General features: G+C 43.9%; 1 protein-coding gene across 2 annotated transcripts in view; it reads left to right on the top strand.

The window, feature by feature from the left end:
• Positions 1-25606, top strand: part of P2RX6 (purinergic receptor P2X 6) — a 50795-nt gene that overhangs the window by 8825 nt on the left and 16364 nt on the right. For both annotated transcript variants that reach the window (XR_008847404.1, XM_056537236.1), the window contains exons 3-7: positions 13719-13790; positions 14663-14738; positions 17466-17550; positions 19583-19663; positions 24444-24585. Coding sequence is in view for 1 of the 2 variants with exons in the window: in XM_056537236.1 (XP_056393211.1) it covers positions 13719-13790; positions 14663-14738; positions 17466-17550; positions 19583-19663; positions 24444-24585 (456 nt within the window). In the remaining variant the exon portion in view is untranslated. The remainder of the gene's footprint in view (positions 1-13718; positions 13791-14662; positions 14739-17465; positions 17551-19582; positions 19664-24443; positions 24586-25606) is intronic.

Below are 25606 nucleotides of genomic sequence, written 5' to 3'. Positions count from 1 at the left end.
ATGGTGTTCCTGTAGGGAAAGATGCTGTCCCTAAGGGTCACATAGATTAGGTGTCCAATATTCAGCAGGATCCGTATGTCAGAGATCCACCTGCAAAGTAAAACAATGGAGCACCATTCAGTACTTGGACCTGTTTGACAGTAAAATCGTATGAGATATGAAATCTTAGGATATGTATTATTTTAATATACAATTGTAACTCATGCAGGATATTGTATTTGTTACGCCGAGCGCTCCGGGTCCCCGTTCCTCCCCGGAGCGCTCGCCTCATCCTCGTTGCTGCAGCGCCCCGGTCAGATCCACTGACCGGTGCGCTGCGGTCCCGCCTCCAGCCGGGATGCGATTCGCGATGCGGGTGGCGCCCGCTCGCGATGCGCACCCCGGTCCCCGTACCTGACTCGCTCTCCGTCGGTCCTGTCCTGGCGCGCGCGGCCCCGCTCCCTAGGGCGCGCGCGCGCCGGGTCTCTGCAATTTAAAGGGCCAGTGCACCTATGTTGGTGCCTGGCCCAATCTTCCCAATTACCAATTAGTGTGATCACCTGTGCACTTCCCTATATTACCTCACTTCCCCTGCACTCCCTTGCCGGATCTTGTTGCCTTAGTGCCTAGTGAAAGCGTTCCCTTGTCTGTTCCTAGCCCGTGTTCCTGACCTCCTGCCGTTGCCCCTGACTACGATCCTTGCTGCCTGCCTCGACCTTCTGCTACGTCCGACCTTGCTTCTGCCTACTCCCTTGTACCTCGCCTATCTTCTGCATCTTCAGCAGTCAGAGAGGTGAGCCGTTGCTAGTGGATACGACCTGGTCACTACCGCCGCAGCAAGACCATCCCGCTTTGCGGCGGGCTCTGGTGAAAACCTGTAGTGGCTTAGAACCGGTCCACTAGCGCGGTCCTCTCCAATCCCTCTCTGGCACAGAGGATCCACCTCCTGCCAGCCGGCATCGTGACAGTAGATCCGGCCATGGATCCCGCTGAAGATCCTACACTGGTCGCCCAGCTAGCCCTAAAGATCGCCCAACGAGATCAACAGCTGGCATACTTGACCTCCGAGGCACTGCGTATTCAGTCACAGATACAGCAGCTGCAGCCGCAGATACAGCAACAGCTACAGCTGCAACTACCATCTCCTCCGCCGGCTCCTGCAACTCCTCCGCAGCAACCGGCCGTTCCTAACCCCTGCTTGTCCCTGCCGGACAAATTTGGCGTAAAGATCGCCCAACGAGTTCAACAGCTGGCATACTTGATCTCCGAGACACAGCGTCTTCAGTCACAGTTACAGCAGCTGCTGCCGCAGATACAGCAACTTCAGTCACAGCAGCTGCTGCCGCAGATACAGCAACTTCAGTCACAGCTACAGCTGCAACAACCATCTCCTCCGCCGGCTCCTGCAACTCCTCCGCAGCAACCGGCCGTTCTTAACCCCTGCTTGTCCCTGCCGGACAAGTTTGATGGGGACCGCAATGATTCTGCCACAGCCACAGTCCAGTCCTTCTTCGCTGAGGTCCGTGGTGTCTTCGAGGAGCCTGCCCGAGCTTCTTCTGCCGAGATTGCCCTGCTGAACCTGGAACAGGGTGTTTCTTCCGTTGGCGAGTACGCCATTCAGTTCCGTGCTCTTGCTTACGAGTTGTCCTGGAATAGTGAGGTTCTCTGCGCGACCTTTAAAAAAGGCCTATCCAGCAACATTAAAGATGTTCTGGCCGCACGAGAGACTCCTGCTGACCTACATGAACTCATTCATCTTGCCACTCGCATTGACATGCGTTCTTCCGGATGGCGTCTGGAGCTCCGCCTGGATATGGACTTTGTTCGCACGAAGCGTTTTTTCTCCCCGGCTCCTCTCTCCTCTGGTCCTCTGCAATCCGTTCCTGTGCTTCCCGCCACGGAGGCTATGCAAGTTGACCGGTCTCGCTTGACACCTCAAGAGAGGACACGACGCCGCATGGAGAATCTTTGCCTGTACTATGCCGGTACCGAACACTTCCTGAAGGATTGTCCTATCCGTCCTCCCCGCCTGGAAAGACGTACGCTGACTCCGCACAAAGGTGACACAGTTCTTGATGTCAACTCTGCTTCTCCACGCCTTACTGTGCCTGTGCGGATATCTGCCTCTACCTTCTCCTTCTCTACTATGGTCTTCTTGGATTCCGGATCTGCAGGAAAAATTTTTTTGGCCTCTCTCATCAACAGGTTCTACGTCCCCGTGACCAGTCTCGCCAGACCCCTCTACATCTATTGTATTAACAATGAAAGATTGGACTGTCTCATGCGTTTCCGCACAGAACCCCTCCTAATGTGCATCGGACCTCATCACGGAAAAATTGACTTTTTTTTCCTCAGGTTCTTTGGCCCCAAGAAGAGGGGGAGACCCAAGGGGGGGGGGGTACTGTTACGCCGAGCGCTCCGGGTCCCCGTTCCTCCCCGGAGCGCTCGCCTCATCCTCGTTGCTGCAGCGCCCCGGTCAGATCCACTGACCGGGTGCGCTGCGGTCCCGCCTCCAGCCGGGATGCGATTCGCGATGCGGGTGGCGCCCGCTCGCGATGCGCACCCCGGTCCCCGTACCTGACTCGCTCTCCGTCGGTCCTGTCCTGGCGCGCGCGGCCCCGCTCCCTAGGGCGCGCGCGCGCCGGGTCTCTGCAATTTAAAGGGCCAGTGCACCTATGTTGGTGCCTGGCCCAATCTTCCCAATTACCAATTAGTGTGATCACCTGTGCACTTCCCTATATTACCTCACTTCCCCTGCACTCCCTTGCCGGATCTTGTTGCCTTAGTGCCTAGTGAAAGCGTTCCCTTGTCTGTTCCTAGCCCGTGTTCCTGACCTCCTGCCGTTGCCCCTGACTACGATCCTTGCTGCCTGCCTCGACCTTCTGCTACGTCCGACCTTGCTTCTGCCTACTCCCTTGTACCTCGCCTATCTTCTGCATCTTCAGCAGTCAGAGAGGTGAGCCGTTGCTAGTGGATACGACCTGGTCACTACCGCCGCAGCAAGACCATCCCGCTTTGCGGCGGGCTCTGGTGAAAACCTGTAGTGGCTTAGAACCGGTCCACTAGCGCGGTCCTCTCCAATCCCTCTCTGGCACAGAGGATCCACCTCCTGCCAGCCGGCATCGTGACAGTATTCTGTGAAACAAGATGGCTGACACTTGTCATTTAGAAGAGTTAAACCTAAACCAGCTGACTTCTATAGATAGACATTGCTAAGATAGAGGTATGCATAACACACTATTCCAGAATAGTCACGTAGTCAAGGTTGAAACTACAGAAGTACCATATATATAAAGGATAGCAGTATCCAATCAGATTACAAGTTAACTATGACATAATGTATACACCCATAAGGTAAAGATACATTCAAGCCAACCCACTAGGAGGAGATATATACTATATAGGTATATTTATGGATAGAAAATACACGTCAATCATAGTAAACACGCCCACATATGTAAAGGACACACCCATAGATATGACTAATGAAGGAAGCCAAGCCAAGCTAAACAAGGAGGAAGGAAGGTGGGGCCAAGCCTGACTAGATCGTACCAGGTTGATGAAGGAGGCTGAAGATGTCTACCTTAGGACTTCCCAAGATGGCTCCAGCTCACACAAAACTCAGTTGGTGAGACAATCCTAAAGACATGCCTACACTTCCTATTGTACTTATTGTAACACTTATGCAAGGACTGTTATTTCTTGTTTTATTCTGTCTGCTATGATGTCTATAAGCTTATAATAAATCTATTTGTTTTAATTAACTCAAGTAACTCATTTATTCCTCCAATGGTGTCCGTGTCATAAATTATAACCGGTATAAGTATTTAACATTTTGGCGAGCCAGCCATTCATCTTTGTCAATACTCAATATAAGCTGACAGCGCGATCCTGCTGCCGCAGGAGACCGTAGTTGTCGGGTTTACTCGCTCGATGTATCGAGAAATTGGCGTCTGACGTAATTTCTGCCCAGAGAGCGGGCTTATACAGCACAAAGACACGCCTCCCATGTGACGCCAGCGGGAGGTGTGTCTGACGGGGTGCCGTGCATCCCCACGCTGTCAATACAAGCGCTCGCACGGATGAAATGACAAGTATATATACAATGAAAAGAAATATTTAGGTAGGTAACCGAGAACCCTACAATAATAGCTGGCCATTAACTAGGAGGCAATATGAGTGCAGATTACCACGAATGGTGTTTTCATGGATATAAAAAGGCTTACCATAGCCATGCAGAAAGCAATATAGAGCTATGCAAGCATAAGAGGCCATGAATGGTGTTTTCATGGAATTAATCAAAATTATATGTAAAGTAGTATAATTACCATGAATGGTGTTTTCATGGAAATGACTCCATGAATGGTGTTTTCATAGGTCCATATGTTTGCCTAAATCCTAGAGGGGCAATATTGTGATGAATAGCTTAATGAAAAATTTATATAGAGTGATAGAATTTGGGATTTTTCTAGTATTATGAAGGAAAATTTAGATTATATGAAGACAGGAGGCGAGTATCATTTGCATTTCCTTCTTTTAATTTGCCCAATAGCAGAAAGAAAGATGTACTAACAACAATCTTTGAAAAGAAAAAAGGGTGTAACACTGCATAGCAACCATATGTAACACCCCCTTTGTGCTCCTCCAATCACATCACACACTGTCCCATAAAAGCTGGCTGCAACTCCACCTCCCCCTCTTTCTTGATGACTCGCAGCTTTCGAAACAGTCTTGACCAGGTATCCGAAACTCCAAACCGCCAGAAAACTACCGAACACTCCATCCACTAGATCTTCAAAACCACCAGAATCGAAGATGGCTGCAGACCTTGAATCCAACCGAAAACTCACCAACGCGATGAGATCAACAATTCGTCAACCAACAGACCACTGACACTTCAATAACCTGAAAAAGAAAAACACAACATAATAGGGTGGGAACATAGGGAGGGATGATACTCGCCTCCTGTCTTCATATAATCAAAATTTTCCTTCATAATACTAGGAAAATCCCAAATTATATATCAGACAGGAGGCTCCTATCATTTGCAAGTTCAAAGCAAAATAAAAAACAACAGCAAACATAGAAACATGGCTATAAGGCCTGAAATAGAAATCCCTAAACACGGCCTCCGACGACCAGTCAGCTGCCTTCAAAATGTCCGACAGCGAACCTCCCGTCTGAAAAACTTTAGTAGACATTGCGCTCCTCGTAGAGTGTGCCTTAAAGATGTCCACATCAACACCCCCCAAGGACATCGTGTGTTTCACCCAACGTGCTAACGTCGGTGCAGAAACCAGTCGATGTGGCGCACAAAACGAAAGGAGAAGTTGCGAACTCTGAGCAGACTGATACAAAATCGTCCTCTATTCGTATACCTTCAAACAACGGACCACACACAATTTTGGATGAGCAGGAAAACACGGATAAAAAACCGTACGTAACTGAATCTTGGTGCGACGAACAACGGAAAATTGAACACCCTGAGGAAGGAACTGCCTCCTCGAGACATCCAGGGCACGTATGTCCGAGACGCATTTAATAGAAATCAAACAAAGTAACATAATCAACTTATAAGATAATAATTTGATGGGTAAAACATCATTGTCCTCCCATGAGGAGAACATACTCCGAACATGTGAGACATCCCAAGTAACTTGGTAACGAGATGAAGGTGGCCTCTGAAAGCGAATACCTCTCATAAGGCGACACACCAAAGGATGTTGTCCCGCCGAAAAGCCATCCACCGACACATGATGAGCAGAAATAGCCGACCTGTATACATTGATCGTACAATATACTTTTCCCGCATCAAACGCTTCTGATAAGAAATTTACTATGTCCACTACAAGTGCACGAATGGAATCCACACCCCGTTGTAAGCACCACTGAACCCAAAAGCCCCAGGCAGATCGGTAAGCCGATCTGGTACCCGGTGCCCAAGCCCCTCGGATGAGTTCACTAGCAGATTGCGAAATGTCAGGGTCAATTCTCGTCGGCCCGAAATCAACCACGCCATCAATGGAAGTTGATCGGCCAGCATGAGCGGATGGAGTTCCCCTGCCGGACCCCGTAGAAGGGTCGGGAACTGAGGACATAACCTGGGATAATCTATGGCCATCCCCAGGACTTGAGGGAACCAAGCCTGGGTCGGCCACCACGGCGTTATCAACACCAGGGTAGCCTTTTGGGCCTCCGCCTGCCACAGCACTCGTGGAATCATAGAAAATGGCAGGAAAGCGTACAGGGCATCCTGAGGCCACTGTTGAAGAAACGCATCCGTAGCCATGGCTCCCGGAACCGGCCTCCAACTGAAATAAAGATCCAGCTGATGTTTGAGCTGAGACGCAAACAAGTCGATACTCAGAGGACCCCACAAAGCGTGGATCGCCTGGAACACCAAAGGGTCCAGTATCCAATCGCTGTAATTCCTCTGGTTTCTGGAGTTCCAATCCGCAATCGAATTGGACACCCCCGGAAGATATTCCGCCCTGAGCACTATGTTTTTCTGGAGACAGAAATGCCAAAACTCTGTCGCCATGTCCGCCAATATCTTCGATCTCGTTCCCCCTAGGTGATTGATATACTGCACCGCCGACACATTGTCCATACTCAACAGTATGCAGCAATCTGACCTGTGGGAAGTGAAGCTCTTGAGAGCTAGGGATCCTGTTTGAAGCTCCAGGCAATTGATGTGCAATTGAGCCTCCGCTTCTGACTACTTCCCTCCTGTGGAGGACGAACCGCTACGGGCTCCCCACTCGTGGAGACTGGTGTCAGACTCAATTATCAAATCCGGCTTGGAGTTGAAATTGGTCTTGCCATCCCACTCCTGGACATGTAGGAGCCACCAAAGGAGTTCCTCCTTGGCATCTTGTGACAACGGGACCTCGTCCGCGTACGTCAGACCCCCATCAAATGACGGGTCTTCAGACGCTGCAGAGCTCGGTAATGCAACGGAGCCGGAAATATGGCCTGAATTGACGCCGCCAATAACCCGACAATACGCGCGATCGCCCGCAAAGAAACCAGCTCTTTGCGAAGCACCGCACGGATCTCTTTGCAAATCACGGCCAACTTCTTGTTCGGTAAGCTTAGGGTGGCCAGTCGCGTATCGACAAGAAACCCCAAGAACTCCATTACCTGAGCCGGGAGCAACACGGACTTTTTCTCGTTTATCAGAAATCCCAGTTCGGACAGTAGAGACAAGGTCCATTGCACATGACGTACTGCTAGATGACTTGTGCCTGCCATAATCAATATATCGTCGAGATATATAATCAGGCGAACCCCTCGACTTCGTAGCATAGCCATGACCGGTCGCATGAGTTTGGTAAAACACCATGGAGCGGACGAGAGGCCGAACGGGAGACAAGTAAACTCCCACTTCCGACCTTCCCAGTGAAACTGCAGATACCTTCGGAAAGAAGGGTGTATCGGGACCGTCAGGTAGGCATCCTTCAAATCTATCTTCGCCAGCCAGTCTCCTGGCAGAAGAAGATCTCTGAGAAGATGGATGCCTTCCATCTTGAAATGCCGGTATAACACATACTCATTTAGAGCGCGCAAGTTTATGACAGGTCTGTGCCCGCCGTCTTTCTTCTTGACCAGAAAGATATTGCTTACGAACCCTGGATGTTCCCATGGAACTTCCACGATAGCATTCTTGAGACTCAATTCCATGATCTCTTTGCTGACCAGATCTTTGTCAGAATCTGAAAATTGTATTACCCTTGGCCAGAGGGTTTGTTCGGGTAGGGACACAAATTCTATGCAATAACCTGACACAGTCTGAAGAACCCAAGGGTCCAATGTGATCCGGGACCAAACGTGGGTAAAATACCCCAGTCGGCCCCCCACAGGGATCCTCGGACTGATCGATGGAAGAGATCTCACCTGCTCCTCTAGCTCTCGGGAATCCTCGGGCAGCTCCTCTTGCCCTCCAAGGGTGACTCCGGGTTGGAAAGAAGGGCGTGACAGGCTGTGAAACCGGAACTGGGAAGAACTGTTGTCGCTCATAAGGGTACTGACCCTGTCCTCTATTATAGAGTCTATACTGGGATCCACGGCTGGAAGGGCGACCCCTACCCCTTCCAGCCTTGGTGAAAGCCTTGCCCTGCGTTGATTTCTTCAGGGAAGTTTGGGTTTTGTCTAGACTTGAAAACAAGCCCACAAACTTATGGATATTCTTGATGAACAAGTCACCTTGTGAGGAGGACATTAGCCGACGGGCCTGGCTCCTCGGTAGCTAAATGTGTCATTTGCGGATCTAACCGCATAAGAACTGACCTGCGGCGCTCCGTAGACATGGCGACATTAGCATTGCCAATCATGCATGTGGCATGCAACGCCCAGCCTCTCAAAACTTCCGCGTAGACAGCTTTGCCAGAGGCAACCGCCCTTTCCGCCAGTTCAGTATTTTGGTCAAAGGACCCAAGACATCTAACATCTTGTCTTGTACGGCCTTAAACGACCTGTCAATACCCTTAGCCGGGTTTCTGCCAGATTTAACAAGATACTTAATGAGAATAGGATCCAACTCTGGCGTCAGAGCGACCTTGTCAGCTAAAGAGGGTCTAGGGCACTCCGCCCTTAGCTTACTACGGTTGACACGATCTAATGGCTTCCGCAACTAAGATTCCATATATTGGTATACTTGTGGGAGAGGAGCCCACTCCCCAGAACGAGGATGAATAATGTCATCCGGCTGGAAGAAAGGCACCCCTTGGGAATCCAAAATGGTGTCCATCGGTGTCGCCGACGAGGGGTCAGGCCCAGCCATTTGGACGTCCGGATTGTCCTCAAAATCCTCCTCCACACTTACAGAGATATCTACCTCGGCCCATTCAGGTTCATACTCTGAATCTGTACCCGACTCATCCACAAATTAGTTTGGTTTGTTCCTTTTTGAGGAACGTAATACCCGACCACCAACATCATCCTCTCGGGTAGAGGGTCCTGCCTTCACAAAATCATCCTCAGGAGGCACTGAGGTCTTAATGGGTAAACCGCCATCCCTGGAGCATCCCTCGGGATAGGTCACAGTGTCGGAAACATGTAATCTCTTCCGGTCCGACTCACCGGGTCTAGAGGGGTCTGATATCTGGGATGTCAGTTGTAGAGGTTGTGGAACCGAGGACCTCACTGACACCTCCTGTTGCACCTGCGCCAGAGCCCTGGACACAGATTGGGAGATATGGTCATTCATGGAGGACATAGCCGAAGCTAGAGCGGAATGGATAGACTGTTGGACCAGTTGATGAATCGTGTCACCATGGGGCATATCCGCCTCCTGCACTAGAGGAGAGGCATCACTAAGGGAAACCTCACACTTTCCTTCAGCCATCATAAGAGCAGGCACTTGAATGTAGATGAATGGGGGCTGTGGAGAAAACACAGTAGATAGGACTATTACATTTTAATCCAGAAACTAAGGGAACAAACAATTACACAATAAATGTACAGAGCAAAAAAGATGACTTGTTCCCGGTCTACAAGAAGTCGACAGGTGCAACAGAAAAGGAGCAGTAGAAATACACACTGCTCCACCGTTTCCCTGTCGGCTCCCACAGGACCTCTGTGCTGCGCTGCGCCCTCCAAGGGTGTGCGCACTAGCGCACGATCAAAGAGAGTTCCGGCCGGGGACTGATCCCCATCTTGCTAAAGCACTGCGCCCGCACTGATGCAGCCTATGCCGACAGGCCGTATCGCGCAGCGCAAGGCTCGCGAGACCATGCGCGTTCTCGCGCCATGCCCCCAAGAGCGTTCGCGAGACGCGCGCTGCAAGTCTCGCGCGGCTACGAGGTAGAAGAAGAAGGCCGGCGTCACACAATGGCGCTGGGCCAAAAGACAACAGGGAAAACAAGGTAGGGTGAAAGAGAGCCCAGGAGAAGGGTCAGAGAGTCCAGAAAAAGGATCGGGATAGTCCCGATAGCAGTAATATAGAGGGGAAGAGTAGTAGTAGTAACGGAACCTAACACAGAACAAAAAGGTGGTGCCGGAGTATAGAGTACCTACTCCAGTACCAAGAGGAAACAACAACCAAAAGATAGTGAAAATATAAGATAATATAAGCACTGAAAGGCTATAAGGACATATGGAAATAGTAAACTGGTAACACAGGGGAGACACTTATCTGATGTAGACGCTGCTATTAAGCAGAAAGAAAGAGGGGGAGGCGGAGTTGCAGCCAGCTTTTATGGGACAGTGTGTGATGTGATTGGAGGAGCACAAAGGGGGTGTTATATATGGTTGCTATGCAGTGTTACACCCTCTTTTTTTTTCAAAGTTTGTTGTTAGTACATCTTTCTTTCTGCTATTGGGCAAATTAAAAGAAGGAAATGCAAATAATAGGAGCCTCCTGTCTGATATATAATCATACACAGGCAACAGAGGTCAGCAGGTCAGTGCCTGTTAAGGGTCAGGTTAAGTATAATCAAATGGGGTGTAGGATGTAGATATCAACTAATAACCGCGACATGTGCCATTAATTGCAGGGGGGGGCCTAGGTGGATGGTGACAGATGATATAGCGGGACCCTAGGGATACCTACATTGTCCCTGAGGTACCTTGATTGTTACACTCTATACCTAAGCGGGATGGCTGCACTAAAAAGGGTGGTCCTGCACAGGAACCTCCTGTTAAGATCCTATTGAACCCTATATAACAGAGGTGACTAAAAACTCCTCAGTGGCTGACAACAGCCGTCACTAGCTGCCTAATAAAGTCACCTAATAGCCTATGTCGCTGAAAATGGACGCATTATAAAAAACAGACAAACTGAAGTTGTTCGTTTAGACCATAAGGTGAAATGGAGTTGAGAGGTAAATCTAGTGACATTCCTTAGAGAGGAGTAATCTATTGATGTCGACATCTCTCTCAGAAGGAAAAACTTCTTCTATCCCCACAAATCTTATGCAAGATGAATAGCCCCATCTACAGAATTAACATGTAGCACTACAGGTTTATTCCGGGAATTTCTGATGTCTCCCAAATGTTCAAGAATTCTTTTCTTAAACTGTCGGATGGGCATAGATCTGGGTCATGGCCCTAGATAAGTGGGTATGTACAAAGGGCTACATAAATTACTGCAGTAGTAGAGCAGTTTATAAACTGTTTAATAGGATGCGAAGATAGGGGGATAGTTGTAGTCTTGGTCATGTACAGTGGCTGCATTTATGGCACCTGACAGCTGGTGCCATCCTACCTAGCCACGTCCGGGTGACTGAATCAGGGGTACACAGATGGCTTTGAACCAGAAGGTCACCAAGACTTTTACAACTTCTATTCATGATCTGTGGTATGCTCTCTACAATGTCTCGTAAATCAGGATCCATTCTCAAAATCTCCCAGTGTTGCGTAATTATATTACGTTTGGGTGCAGCCAGTTTATCAAAAGTGCCTATAATTCTGTTGTAAATTTCCAGTTACATTCGCTTTGTTTTTTGAAACAAGGAACAAGTTCATTACGTGACCTGCTGGATGTCTCCCTTAGAGCCTCTGTAAGAATGTATTGGGGGTAGCCTCTCTCTTGAAATCTTTGTGTCATTACATGGGCTTCTTGCTTGAAGTCCTCGTGTCAGGAGCAGTTTCTCCTAAGGCGGAGGTACTGCCCTTTCGGGTTTCCCCTTTTGAGGGGACCAGGGGGGCAGCTCTCCCACCTAGGGAAACTATTAGTGTATGTTTTTTTTTTTTGCGGAAAATCATGCTTTGAAGTGTGTTATCAGAATCAAAAATTATTTTTATGTCCAGAAATGCAAGTTCCCTCTCTTGAGTTTCATACGTAAAAAAGAGTCCTAGATCATTAGAGTTTATAGCTTGCACCAGCTGCCAAATTGATCCTGTGTTCTGTTTCAAAGAACGAAAACATTGTCAATAAAACGCAACCAAATCAGGGCCGATTTGCTAAAGTGTTCTCTCTCATCACTGAATAGGGTGGTCGCCTCCCACCAGCCAAGGGTGAGGTTCATGTAGCTGGGGGCACAGGGGTTCCCCATGGCGGTCCCCCTAAGCTGGTGGTAAAAACGGCTCTGAAAAAGAAAGTAATTCCTGGTGAGAGCAAAATTGAGCAGCTGGAATACAAATTGGTTATGTACATGATAATGTGAACCTCTTGTACTCAAAAAATATTCTACTGCCCGTAATCCTCTGGAGTGATGTATTGATGAGTAGACAGCTTCGACATTTATACTGGCTAGTTAAGATGAGCTCATTTTTGAAAAATTCGATTTGGCCGATTCGCCGAATTTTCTGAAAAAATTTGGTTTGGTCCAAATTTATTTGCGGAAAATGGCTATTAAAAACAGCTATTTCTGGCCTACAGAGAGGCTCAATAGGGGTGTAGAACTTTGCCTTGTCCTAAAACACATAGGGAGTGTGCTGTGTTAGTGAAATAATACTGTAATTCAGTATAACATGCAGATTACAGGCATCGCTATTAGAATCACTGCCGCAGAGCATCTGGATGTGGCAGAATTTTTATGTAATTTCTATTTTTTTTTTTATTTGAATTTATTTTAATCTTTTGATGACCCATTCTGGTGAGCATTGAGCTGGTGAGATACCACCTGTTCCAGCCCCTGCCTCTCATCGCCCACCTGATTGTGAAAGAGTGAATGTTTCCTTTAATCAGTTATGGTTCATCCAAGCTGTTTCATTGAATTCTTGTGATAATTCCACAGGTATATGACGTCGCCGACCATAGGGCCACAGTCTTGAAAAGATTACATCGATTTAAAAATAAAAATTTAAGATTTATTTTAGATTCCAAAGTTTAATGTCCCAGCGTTGGAATTGGTGGCAGCAAGAGGAGACCATATTAGATTCCCAATTTTAATGCCCTGGCGTTGGAATTGGCAGTAGCAAGAGGAGACCATATAGTGGCTGAATGAGGAAACCATAGGGCCTCACAATCCCTAAGATTAAAAGATGAATTTTCACATTTAAATTGAAGATTTATGGTAGCTAGTGCTAACATCAGTGTTGAGGGATAGCCAATGTCATTGTATACATCTACCACAGTAGTGCACCCATATTCCTGTATTGTATTATTCTAATTGTTACACATCCACACCGTTTATCTGGTGTAGGATTCTATTGTGGCACTTGTAGTCCGCTGCAGGCATCCTCTATTGTATGCATTTTTATGCTGGGGATCGCCCCTAGCAACGGACTACAAGGGCAGGATCTGCTCCCCCAGTATAAATGCACAACTGCATTTGGGGTTGAGCGCCTCCAGCCATTTGAGACCACGTTTTTTATTGCTGCTGCATATTTCCCTACCTTGAAGTCAATAGGCAGCCAAATCAGCTGCAGAAATGATGCAGCAAAATACGGCACGTGTGACCCTACCCTAAGAGGTAGCAGTGTCAAGTTAGTATTTTATCATTTAACCCTAGGTCTGTCCTAGGGACTTGGAGCTCTATAAAATTGAGCTTTGACTGCTATGTAAATTAAGAAACTAACCAGCAAAGAAATTGTATTAAAAGGAAGAGATTTAAATTGAATCATTTTTATTTAAGCATAATACACACAAGAAAAAGTTGCTGTGTATACTAGACCTACAAAAATTTCCACTGAGCATCATGACTTTGGTCAGAAATTCTCCACCTATGAAGATCTTTTTTTGTTTTCTTTGTTTCTACATACGTACTGTATATCAATTAAAATGTAAATACAAGTTTGTAATTTCAACATGGTTGCTCATGTATGACATATGTTTCATGAACTTTGCATTACAGGGAGAAAATGTTTTGTTTTTGGTTACAAACTTTATCTCAACACCAGGACAAAAATTAGGTTTGTGCCCAGAGGTAAGAAGTTTATTTTTCCGCTAGCATTTTTAGGGAAAATTAGGCCCATTTTACAAAATAGTAATATGAGTGTATTTCTGCATCTGCATTATGCTCACAAGTCCTGGCATGACTGTGGGTCTGGTGCCCATAATAGATCCCTATGATGCTGGGAGTTCAGGTTAGTAAGCCCACAGTCGGGAAAGGAGGTAATATGGACACAGAAATCTGCTGGTATTTTATTTTTAATACCGCCATTTTGTTGTTCATATATCTTATTGGTTCATTTATATTAAATCTCTTTTTCTGGTCAAATGAAAAAAAAAATGCTATTTTTTTCCATTTGAAATGTACGCCATTCACCATACTGTAAAAATAAAATTTTACCTTTATTCTGTGGCTCAGTACAATTACATTGATACGAAATTTATATAGGATTTTACATATTAAAAAATTATTTAAAAATTATTTAAAATTATTAGTGTTGCCACATTACAAGATCTATGACTTTTTTATTTTTCACTTGATGGTGCTATGTTATGGTACGTTTTGAAATACGTATGAATTTTTGATTGTTTGCTTATGTGTTTTAGGCAGATTGACAAAATACCGCAGTCATGGCATATTTTTTTACTGAGTTCAACTTGGGATAATAATAAAATAATTATATTGTTTTGGATATTATCATACAATTGAAAATGAAATCACATGGTGCAAAGGTGAAGCAATAAAATAAAAATGGGTGACTATTTCATTGGAAAACACTTCTAGATGGCGAAACTATTAAACAATTGCATTTACATGAATTTACATTCACATTTGCGTATCTTATGATTTATACTTTTCTGTGTTCATTATGTTCAGTTTTATATGCTGTTTTTTCCCCCCTAAAGAGTCCAACAATTTTAAATGGCAGATGTACTGAAGACTCGAACTGTACCGAAGGAGAACCTGTGATCAGTGGAAATGGTACATTTATATGTCCTTCATCTTAAATGCCTTTTCTGATGATGATGAAAGATATTTTCAACTGTCTAATAAATTAACAGATATTGATTGGTAATTATTTTATTATCTTCTGTGGTCATTCATGCTTTTCTTCTGCTTTTAATTCAAACTGTCAGCTCTGCTGTGCACACTCTACTTTACCTTCCTCTCACTATAGCTTTTTGACTATAAAACCTCCTATATAGTGGGAGAGACAAAGAGTTGGCTAAATTCCTGGCCAGAGTGTACACAAGAATAGGATTTCTGTTATGGGATGTACACCAGACAGCAAGTTGGGCTAATTAATGCAACAAAGCAGAGTTTGCATTATCAAAGGCAGAAGGAAAGAATGAAAGACCACAGAAAAGCAGTAAAATAACTTCAGAATTTTGGAGACTGACTCTATTGCTCAGATAGTTTGAATACTTGGATGAATAACAATTGCTTCGGAACAGCACAACACATTTTTATCAGCAGGTAAACTGCATTTTAAGCAGCTTCTCTTTACTATTAACCTGTATATTCAGGTTAGTGTGGGAGATGCTGCTGACATTTTCTCTTTTTACAGTAGTATGATGATCCAAAACATACAAGTGTTACAAATGAGCAAAAACAGCAGACCTTGCGGAGGGGTCAAATTTTTTTTATTTTTTGCAGCACTATACAGCAGTAATCTGCAGTAAACAAATTCTCACGAATTATCATTATTTGTATCAATAGCTGTCACTGCATACGTTAAAGGAGTACTCTGGTGGAAAACAATTTTTTTCATATCAACTTGCTCCAGAAAGTTAAACAGATTTGTAAATTAGAAAGAAAATGGGGTATGTGCAGCTCACAATATAGATTAGTCGAGGCTAAATGGAAAGTATTTACACCAAAAGGATACCAATACAAAATAATATATAAGAATAAAAAGAGGGGTACCAAATGCCTCTAGACTAATACCATAAAATGGTACATGATGATGAAATTACAGAAAAATAAATAGAATCGGACTGTGCTTCACTTTAAATGATGTACAAATTTAATATAAAATAGTACAAATAAGACATAAAATAAATAATGCAAATCTAATACATAAATGCCTCCTACCACAGGGCCCTTGTGGGGAGGTATGGTATTGAAATACAAAAATATATTAAAAATGTTTAAAAAATAGCATGTAAATTATATTCTACCGCTATCCCGATATTGTGCAAACCGACATAATGTACTTTTGTAAGGTACACTCCGTTCTCATGTGGTTTAGAACAGTTCACAAAATGATATAGTTACCAACTCCTAAAGGTGGTTTTTGGCTGGACGTCCGAGTGATAGATGTGTGGAGGCTGTGTCCAGCGCTAGTATGCGCTTACGGTGACGGGCCCGGATGCCACAGGCCAAAGAAAAATCACCGGTCACTGAATAATTCTGGAGATGAATGCAGGCTCGATGACAGATGTAGTGGAGGCTGTGTCCAGCGCTGGCATGCGCTTGCGGTGACGGGCCCGTTTGCCGCAGGCCGAGGAGAAGTCACCGGTCACGGAGTGGCTCCGGAGATGGAGATATACTCGGAGATAGATGGATCTTGCTCCGGAAACAAAGGAAGGAAAGCCTCGTGGAAGATCTCTCGGCGTCTGGTAGAATGGCGGATCGAATGCAGCCAGGTGTGAAAACAGCAGATGATGGAGTTGTATCGGAGGTAAGTAATAGCGGCTTGTCCACACATCTATCTCTCGGACGTCCAGCCAAAAACCACCTTTAGGAGTTGGTAACTATATCATTTTGCGAACTGTTCTAAACCACATGAGAACGGAGTGTACCTTACAAAAGTACATTATGTCGGTTTGCACAATATCGGGATAGCGGTAGCATATAATTTACATGCTATTTTTTAAACATTTGTAATATATTTTTGTATTTCAATACCATACCTCCCCACAAGGGCCCTGTGGTAGGAGGCATTTATGTATTAGATTTGCATTATTTATTTTATGTCTTATTTGTACTATTTTATATTAAATTTGTACATCATTTAAAGTGAAGCACAGTCCGATTCTATTTATTTTTCTGTAATTTCATCATCATGTACCATTTTATGGTATTAGTCTAGAGGCATTTGGTACCCCTCTTTTTATTCTTATATATTAGATTTGTAAATTACTTCTATTAAAAAAAATCTTAATCCTTCTAGTACTTATCAGCTGCTGTATACTACAGAGTAAGTTGTATAGCTCTTTTATGTCTGACCACAGTTCTCTGTGCTAACACATCTGTCCATCTTGGGAACTGTCCAGAGTAGAAACAAACCCCCATAGCAAACCTCTCCTGCTCTGGACAGTTCCTGACATGAACAGAGGTGTCAGCAGAGAGCACTGTGGTCCAACAGAAAAGAACAACTCAACTTCCTCTGTAGTATTCAGCAGCTGATAAGTACTGGAAGGATTAAGATTTTTTTTATTAAAAGTGATTTACAAATCTGTTTAACTTTCTGGCACCAGTTGATATTGAATTTTTTTTTTCATTTTGGTATACACAATTTGTTACCACACTACATGTCAACTTGTAGTTATGCTCCATTGAGTAATATGCTACTTCATTTGATCAGGTATTGCTTTTAGTGGCATTGCATAGTCTGTAATCATAAAATGACAAAAATAAATGTACTGAAATCCTCTATGTAGGTACCATGGACACAAAAAAGATCTATCTAATATTTTCTTGCAGGTATAAAAACAGGGAAGTGTAATACAACTCATTTCACATGTGAGATATATGGCTGGTGTCCTGTTGAGGAGCCACACCTAATCAGGTAATTAATCATACTATAATAATATAATATAATACTACACAGGCTAAATCTGCTCTAAGCAATGCACTGCGGCTTTCTCTGGAATGGAGGAAGCATCAGCCATGAGGCTTCGATTAATTTAGAGGTGACTACATGATCTCTTTCCCATTGAAGTCAAGTTGGTTTTGCATGATTATGGATGCAGAAACTCTTGTGGTATTCTTGTCAAAAGCCATGCGGGCATGAGGCATTTGAGGGGAAGGCCAGAGGTATTTGCGGGAGACTGGAGACAATGTGTGGGGAGGGAATCTGGAGGTAATGTGTGTGTGTGAGAGAGTCTGGATGTATTGTGTGCGTGTGTGTGTGTGTGGGGGGGGGGGGGGAGTTTGGAGATATTGTGCATGTGTGTGTGAGGGGGCAGTGGTCTAGAGGTATTATTGTGTGTTTATGTGTGGGGAGGGGAGTCTGGAGGTATTGTGTGTGTGTGTGTTTGTGAGTCTGGAGGTAGTATTGTGTGTGTGTTTTTGTGTGGAGGGGGAGTGTGGGGGCATTGTGTGTTAGTGTAGGGGGGAGTCTGGAGGATATATTGTGTGTGTTGAGGTTGGAGTCTGGAGGTATTGTGTGCATGTGGGAGTTTAGAGATATTGTGCGTGTATGTGTGTGGGGGGGGTGGTCTGGAGGTAGAATTGTGTGTTTGTGTGGGGGAAGGGGAGTCTGGAAGTAGTGTGTGTGTGTGTGTTTGTGAGTCTGGAGGTAGTATTGTGTGTGTTTTTGTGTGGAGGGGGAGTGTGGAGGCATTGTGTGTTAGTGTAGGGGAGTCTGGGGGAAATATTGTGTGTGTTGAGGGGGGAGTCTGGAGGTATTGTGTGTGTGAATCTTTTTAGCCATGTTTTGTCTTTTATCTAAAATTATTGGTTGGGTTGCGTCATTGGAAAATAAAATTTCCGCGGGTACACCAACTAAATACTTTTTCGACGAACAGCAAAAAATGGGCAAAAAGAAGCAATGCAATCTATATATCTGTTGGCTATGTAGATTACAGTGCTTCTATATGCAGGGACTTACAGATAATATCTTCTCTGATCTGGCTTTGCACTTTTCAGCACTACCTTCAGATCCCCCACACACGCACACAAAACCTCTAGATCCCCCCCACACAAAATACCTCCAGACCCCCCACAAACACATAATAACTTCAGACTCCACCCCCACACACACAATACCTTCCCCCTCCCCCACACACACAATATCTGTAGACTCCCCTCCTGCACCCACCCAAACTGTACCTCCACCCCCCCCCAAACAGTATCACCAGACACCCCCTCACACACACACAATACCTCCAGACTCCCCCAAATTCTTTCAAATACTGGCACACAGCTTAATCAAAATGCCACATGTGAAAGTACCCTATAAAGCAGAAAGAAGGAGCCTCGTAATTCCAGCCATCAGCTAGCACAGCCATGTAGGATCCAGTTGAACTGATACTGATGGGCTGGATTAATACGACAAAACATGATGTGAAAGAGTCACAGCAAATGATGGGAAACTTTCAGGCCAGGAGAAGAGGATAGTTGGACCTTTGCAATTCAAATCATTTGAGAGCTGTACTGTAATTTTACCAGTCAAATAAAATTAAAAGGGTGTTCTAAATGGCCAGAGCCGTTTCTATACGTCCCATAAAGTTTGAATGTACCGCTGATCTGTTGAAAGTATTTATATCCATGGTTGGGGAAGGTGGTGGTGGTGGTGAAGGGGGGAGAGGTTCAAACAGGGGCCTCTGTTTGTCAGAAGTCTCATTGGTCAGACCAGCACCAGTTTAGCATGATTACCTATTATGTGGCTAGAATAAATATTCAGAGAAATAAACTTTTGCTCTAAATTATAATACATTTTCTTTATTTTAAATAATTTAAAATACAATAAAAAAAATAATTGAATGGTTTTTTTTGCCCATTAAAATTGTGCTGCTTTCTAAAAAACTAACTGAACACAGAATTGTATTAGCAACTATGTACATTTCATCCAAGTATTTCTCTCTTTCTCTCTTTAGCAAAATACCATTACATGAAGCTGAAAACTTCACTCTTTTCATTAAAAATGAAGTGCACTTCAGCAAATTTAATTTCTCAAGGTGAGTGTGTTTATCTTTGAAGTCTACATTTATAATATATTTAAAACTCTGGAATAACTTCACATCTGCCTGTAGATTAAACCATTTATCACAATGGTTAGAAAAGACTAGAACATTACTAAATGTGTCTTGGGAACTGTGAAAACATTTCAGACCAAATTTCAGACCAAGAGTTAAGTTTTCTGCATTATATCAAGTTCCAGGTTCTCTAAGTATTAAGTACATGGAGGAATCGTTGCTATAGCAATGTCCCAGATTTAGAAAGTGTTAATGTACCTCCTCGTGTACAGGATAAGGATGGTAAAAACCTCATAGGAGCCTGTTCTTCTAGATGGCTCTTTTTTTTTTATAAGTACTTTAGGGAACTGAACTTTTTGCCTACTTATGCCCTACAGGTGAAACGCGGAAAATTAGAATATTGTGCAAAAGTCCATTGTATTTCATTAATGCATCTTAAAAGGAAAGGAAGCATGAAGTGCGCCAAAATCTCCTGGTAGACGGATGCATTGACCCTGGACTTAATGGAGCACAGTGGCCCAATACCAGCAGAGGACTTGGCTCCCCAAATCATAGTAATTGGGGGGGGGGGGGTAGGGCTTTGGGGTTTTCATGAGCTGTAAGCCTTAATCATCACAACTATGACAAATCACAGCTTGAACTATCTTGCTTTGCTTGTGGTGAATCTCTCTCATACTGAAATAAATTAACTTTGCACGATATTCACATTTTTTGTGTTTCACCTGTATGTACAGATAGGGGATAAGTGTCTGATCACGGGGGGGATTTGACTGCCAGGGCCACCCGTGCTCTAGCGTATGAGACTCTGGCTCCTTACCCATCCTTGGCACTCTCCAGCCCCACCTTCCTTGACGAATGTAAGTGACAGCCCACTCAGCCAATCACTAGCTGAGGCAAGACATTGGTGGTTGGCTGAGAGTGCCGTCATTTGCATTTTGTTTAGGAAAGAGGGGCTGCTCTACTCTGAGGACATTCAAGTAGCCAGGGCATCATACGGAAATCACATGATATGCCATGATTTCATGTTGTGCATTCTTACTGTGATATCTTTCATGACCGACTGGGAGACAGGGAGAGTGAGCCCAAAACTGATCCTAAAAACACTCTCCCTGCCTACTTGCCCCTACACCCTAAGCGGTGAATCAACAACTTGGAGCCAGTCCCTGCCTGCGCTAAAGTGCAGTGGAATTAAAACACATAATATACATATTTGGTCACAGGCAAGAACAGAAACAGAAAACTACTAGACAACCAGATATACCAAACAGGATACAAATACTTACAGGGCAGAATATAAACAGGCAAATTAATAAGGAAACATAGGACACTGTTCACACAGGGGGACAGAACAAACAAACTGGACACCCAACTCCACAAAAGGAGTAGCCATTAATAATAGCCAAATAGACTACTGGCCAACAGGCACAGTCCACCGTGTGGTCAGGATGCTGACCCAGTAGGAAACAGAAATATAAAACACAGAACACCAAACTCTATTGTGTAGAGGAACACTGGTCAGGATACTAGACAGGATATTTCTCAAGATACAAGACTAGAACTGGATGAGTCTTAATAAACTCCAGGACACCAAACAGGAATTAGAAAATACAGAGCACGGATAACACTAGCAAGACTAACACAGTGTGAACACAGACAAAGCAGAACAAACAAACATGATCCTAAAACCGACTAATGTAACACAGACTAAAATATAAGGAGCATGCTATATAACCATGGCTAAAAACCCAGATAAAATGACAAGATAAATACAAGGTTAATGCTCAAGCAGACATAGTCAGAATATTGCACAAACAGACATAGTGGCATTAAACTAAATAACCAGCCCTGAATGCAGGAGAAGTCCGGCTTAAAATAGACACACCTGTGTTCTCATTTGTTTAGAGCATTAACCATTCCCCATCCAGGGAGAGTAGAAAACCACTCTGAACATCCTAGTGTGTGAATACACACCTATACATAAAAATACAAAAACACATAAACTGACATTACAATATCACTGCGCTAATTATTCCTGTACGTACCGTTACATCACAGGGTACATTTGGGGAGATTTATCAAAAACTATTGGTTACTATAGGCAACTAGTTAATTCTTCCCCTGCACAGGTTTAGATAAATCTACCTAATTATTCCTATACTGTGACATCACTGTGTATACTATACCTGTTCTGTGACATCACTGTGTGCATTATAACAGTTCTGTGACATTACTCTGTGCATTATACCTGTTCTGTCACATCACTGTGTACTATACTTGTTTTGTGACATCACTGTGTACACTATACCTGTTCTGTGTATAATCCCTGTACGGTTACATCACTGAGGCTATCATCCTTGTACTGTTACTGTGTTACTGTGTTATTACCTCTGTACTGTGAAGTGACTGTGTGCATTATCCCTGTGCATTAGGGACACCAAATGATCATGGTGAGATTTAAGCTGCATTATAAGTTTTTATCATGGGACCCCCATATCACCCCCCCCCCCTGGTTTGATACATTTACTTGAATGTTGTTTTAATGTACAATTTAAAGGCAATATGTCAGCTATATTAGCTTTTACACCCTATTAGCTATTCTTGTGGATGGCAAACATGTAAAATGTCTCTTTTATTTCTCAAGTTTTAAGGAGATGGAGCCAGACTGCCACACTTGCCCTCATTTCTAGCCTCTTCTTGACTGATGTACTAGGCTTTTGACTGCATCCTTGACACTTGGCTGAAAAATAAAAAGGAGATTTTGGCAACCCCCATCAACCCCAAAGGCACAGTTTGCTTTTATACCCTAACAGTTATCCAACAGTGTCTGTAGCTCTTAGAGCTGACATTCCCTTTAAGAGAAACACTGCTTAAAGGGGTTCTCTGCCCCTAGACATAGCATCCCTTATACAAAGGATAGGGGATAAGATGTCCGATCGCGAAGTCTGGCCTCTGAGACCCCAGCGATCTCCATGCAGCACCCAATGTTCTGAACATTATGTTTAGAACGCTTGGTTCGGGCGGCTGTGGTCATGACATCACACCACTACCCCCTCGATCAGAAATATCCCCTATCTTTTGGATATGAGATAAGATGTCTAGGGGCGCAGTACCCCTTTAAGAGTCAGAGCTGTAGCCATTGTCTATTTGACATCTGTCTAGTAACTGTGGCAAAATTTATTTTTGGAGCAATAAGAAATCTTGTAAGGGACAAACCTTAAAAGTTGCCCATATATTCTGCCAATATACTGCTACCTCTGTCATGAATGATTGTACTCCATATAGCTAGTTCATTTTATCAGCTATAAAGAAATTGTTAACAGGCTTGGTTCCTTGAAAACACTGGACTGTTCCGACTGTACAAAAGGGTACTGTACATATGAACACATATTGAATATTGTTAGGATATACCCTAAATGTCCCTCCATCTGATCCTTAGAATGTATGATCCACAGCTTTCGTAAATCATGGTGGCCTCTTTGTAGATTGTCACCTTTTCCATTTAACCCCTACCATCCAGAAATAGGATACATTTACATGTGTGAGTTTTGTGGTCTTTTTCTGCAAATTGTGTCATACACTTGCCCTAGTCCTGTAACTGCTAACATTGCTGGGGCTAAATTCAATCCAAATGGAAAGTACACACACTCTTATTTATGCAAAATTACCATAACGTGTTTCTGCTTGTGAAACTTGCTTTCTGGCTCAGGGCTTTTTTTTATTTCTTTTTTACCGATGTCAGGTAAACGAAATAAAAATGCTGCAACAGCATGTAGCATTGCTTACCCATCTGCCTCAGTTCTAAAATCAACAAAAATACATTTGTTTTCTGGTGATGTAATCCTCTAATCTACCATGTCCTCTCCTTATTTTCTAGTTGAGCAGTTGGTCAGAACTACAGTTCCCAGAATGCATTGCTTTCCCTGAGCTCCTTATCACAGTCCTCACATCCTGACTACTCTCCTCCCATAGCTCTTATCCCAGTTTCCCGCCCAGAGCTGTTGCAGAATATTTTAGTGCACAGCAGATAAAATCTTCAGTACCTGCTGCATTTATTCCCTGTCTGTTCCTCTGCCTGTGACACAAGGCAGCATGATATAAACACACCTCATTCTTCTCTAAACGTCCAAATAAAAATATATGTGTATATGGCAGGGAGCTGTTAATGTAAGCTGTAGGGTCTGGTCGGAGGTGATTACATCACTCGAGGTGGGGATAAAGCTTAAAGACAAGATCCAGCCACACCTCCTGAAACAGCAGAGGGCGATGTGTTCTCTCTGGAGCGAGTAGGCGGGAAACTGCTGAGACAATACCACATTGAAAATTATAAAAACTATACAACTCCCTTTCAGGGGGCGATCAAACAAAATGATGCTAAAGCCAGTAGAACTTGTGATAACACTATATTAGTAGGTTATACATCTTGAGGTGATAGTTTTATTGAATTACTGTTTTCTGATACTGAAATACCCCTTTAAAACATCAGACTCTTCCTATGTACTGTGCATTAAACTTCACAAAACTAGACTAGTTATATTTGTAGCATGTATTATACTAAAATATGTTATATTTCGGACCAGAAGTGAGTGGTAAAAAAATAATAGGGAGGCAGCACTTTTTATTTTTGTCATAGGGTCCCCTCTCCTATACTAATGCCCCTTTTTCTATAAAAAAAAAACTATCTTACAAAGAAACACCCCATAAAATTGACAGTATTCCGCATCTGTATTTTTATTGTAACTTTACTTTCATCTTATTTTAAAAGGTCAAACATGAAGCAGACATCAGATACAACATATTTTAAGACCTGCACATATGATCCAGTTTCCAGTCCATATTGTTCCATCTTTAAAATCAGTGAGATGGTTACAAAAGCTGGGCACAGTTTTACAGAGCTGGCATTTCTGGTATGTGTCTTCAGTATATATGTTTACCACATTAAATATTTATTCTGTGGATAAGCACAGAAATGTATAAACAGTACATCTGTTCACCAGGGGTGGACTGAGAGGGATATGAGCCCCCCAGGTTAATAGGCCAGAAGACTCTTACCATTTATAGGACCATGCTATAGATTCACTATAACTGTTTATCACATGTTAAAGGCTGGATTTTTCCTAATAATCAATTAATATAAGCCGTTCTGTTGACGAAGGACCAATATTTACATCTACCAGCAGAAAAAACTTCCTTCAGTTGTTGTATATCAGTTCCCTTTGCACTTCTACATTTTACCATACATTGGCCCAGATTTACAAACTGTGTGAGAGAAAAACTGGAGTGATTTCCCCACAACAACCAATCACAGCTCAGCTTTCACTTTACCAGAGCTCATTGGCTGATCTGTGATTGGTTGCTGTAGGAAAGTCGCTCCAGTTTTTCTCTCACGCAGTTTGATAAATCTGGTACCATGTCTTCTAACAGTGCCACGCACAGTGCACCATATCGGCACAGTCACATCTAACAGTGGCCAACTCACTTTGTCAAATTGTCTGAGAAACTTATAGTACATACCATACATTTACCATTTTGATAAATCTCCCCCCAAGGGTCTCCCTTCTGGTCCAGAATGCATTCCTTCTGCTTAAAAGCACAGACTAAGGAAGTGCGGGCTGACCATAGGCAGTGGGATAGAACTCATTCTCTGCCTGAGTATGAAACAGGGAGAGCGAGTGCCATTCACTGCCTATGGTCAGACCGCACTTTCTGAGTTTGGTCTCCCGCCAGTCCAGCAGGAGACCAAAGTCTGTGCTTTTGAGCAGACTGAATGCAGTCTGGACCAGAAGGTAGTGGCCAGATTTATAAGATCATGAAAGTGACATAAAAAGACAATTTTTTTTACAGGGAGTAAATCACAAATCTTATTTATTTTACCTGCTGTATCATATACAAAAAATTAGCTAATGACAGTGCCCATTTAAGCTTTTG

This window comes from Hyla sarda, chromosome 1, assembly GCF_029499605.1.
Source record: "Hyla sarda isolate aHylSar1 chromosome 1, aHylSar1.hap1, whole genome shotgun sequence".
NCBI classification, from domain to species: domain Eukaryota; kingdom Metazoa; phylum Chordata; class Amphibia; order Anura; family Hylidae; genus Hyla; species Hyla sarda.
The sequence above is the reverse complement of the archived record's forward strand: the minus strand, read 5'-3'. Positions and strand labels throughout refer to the sequence as shown.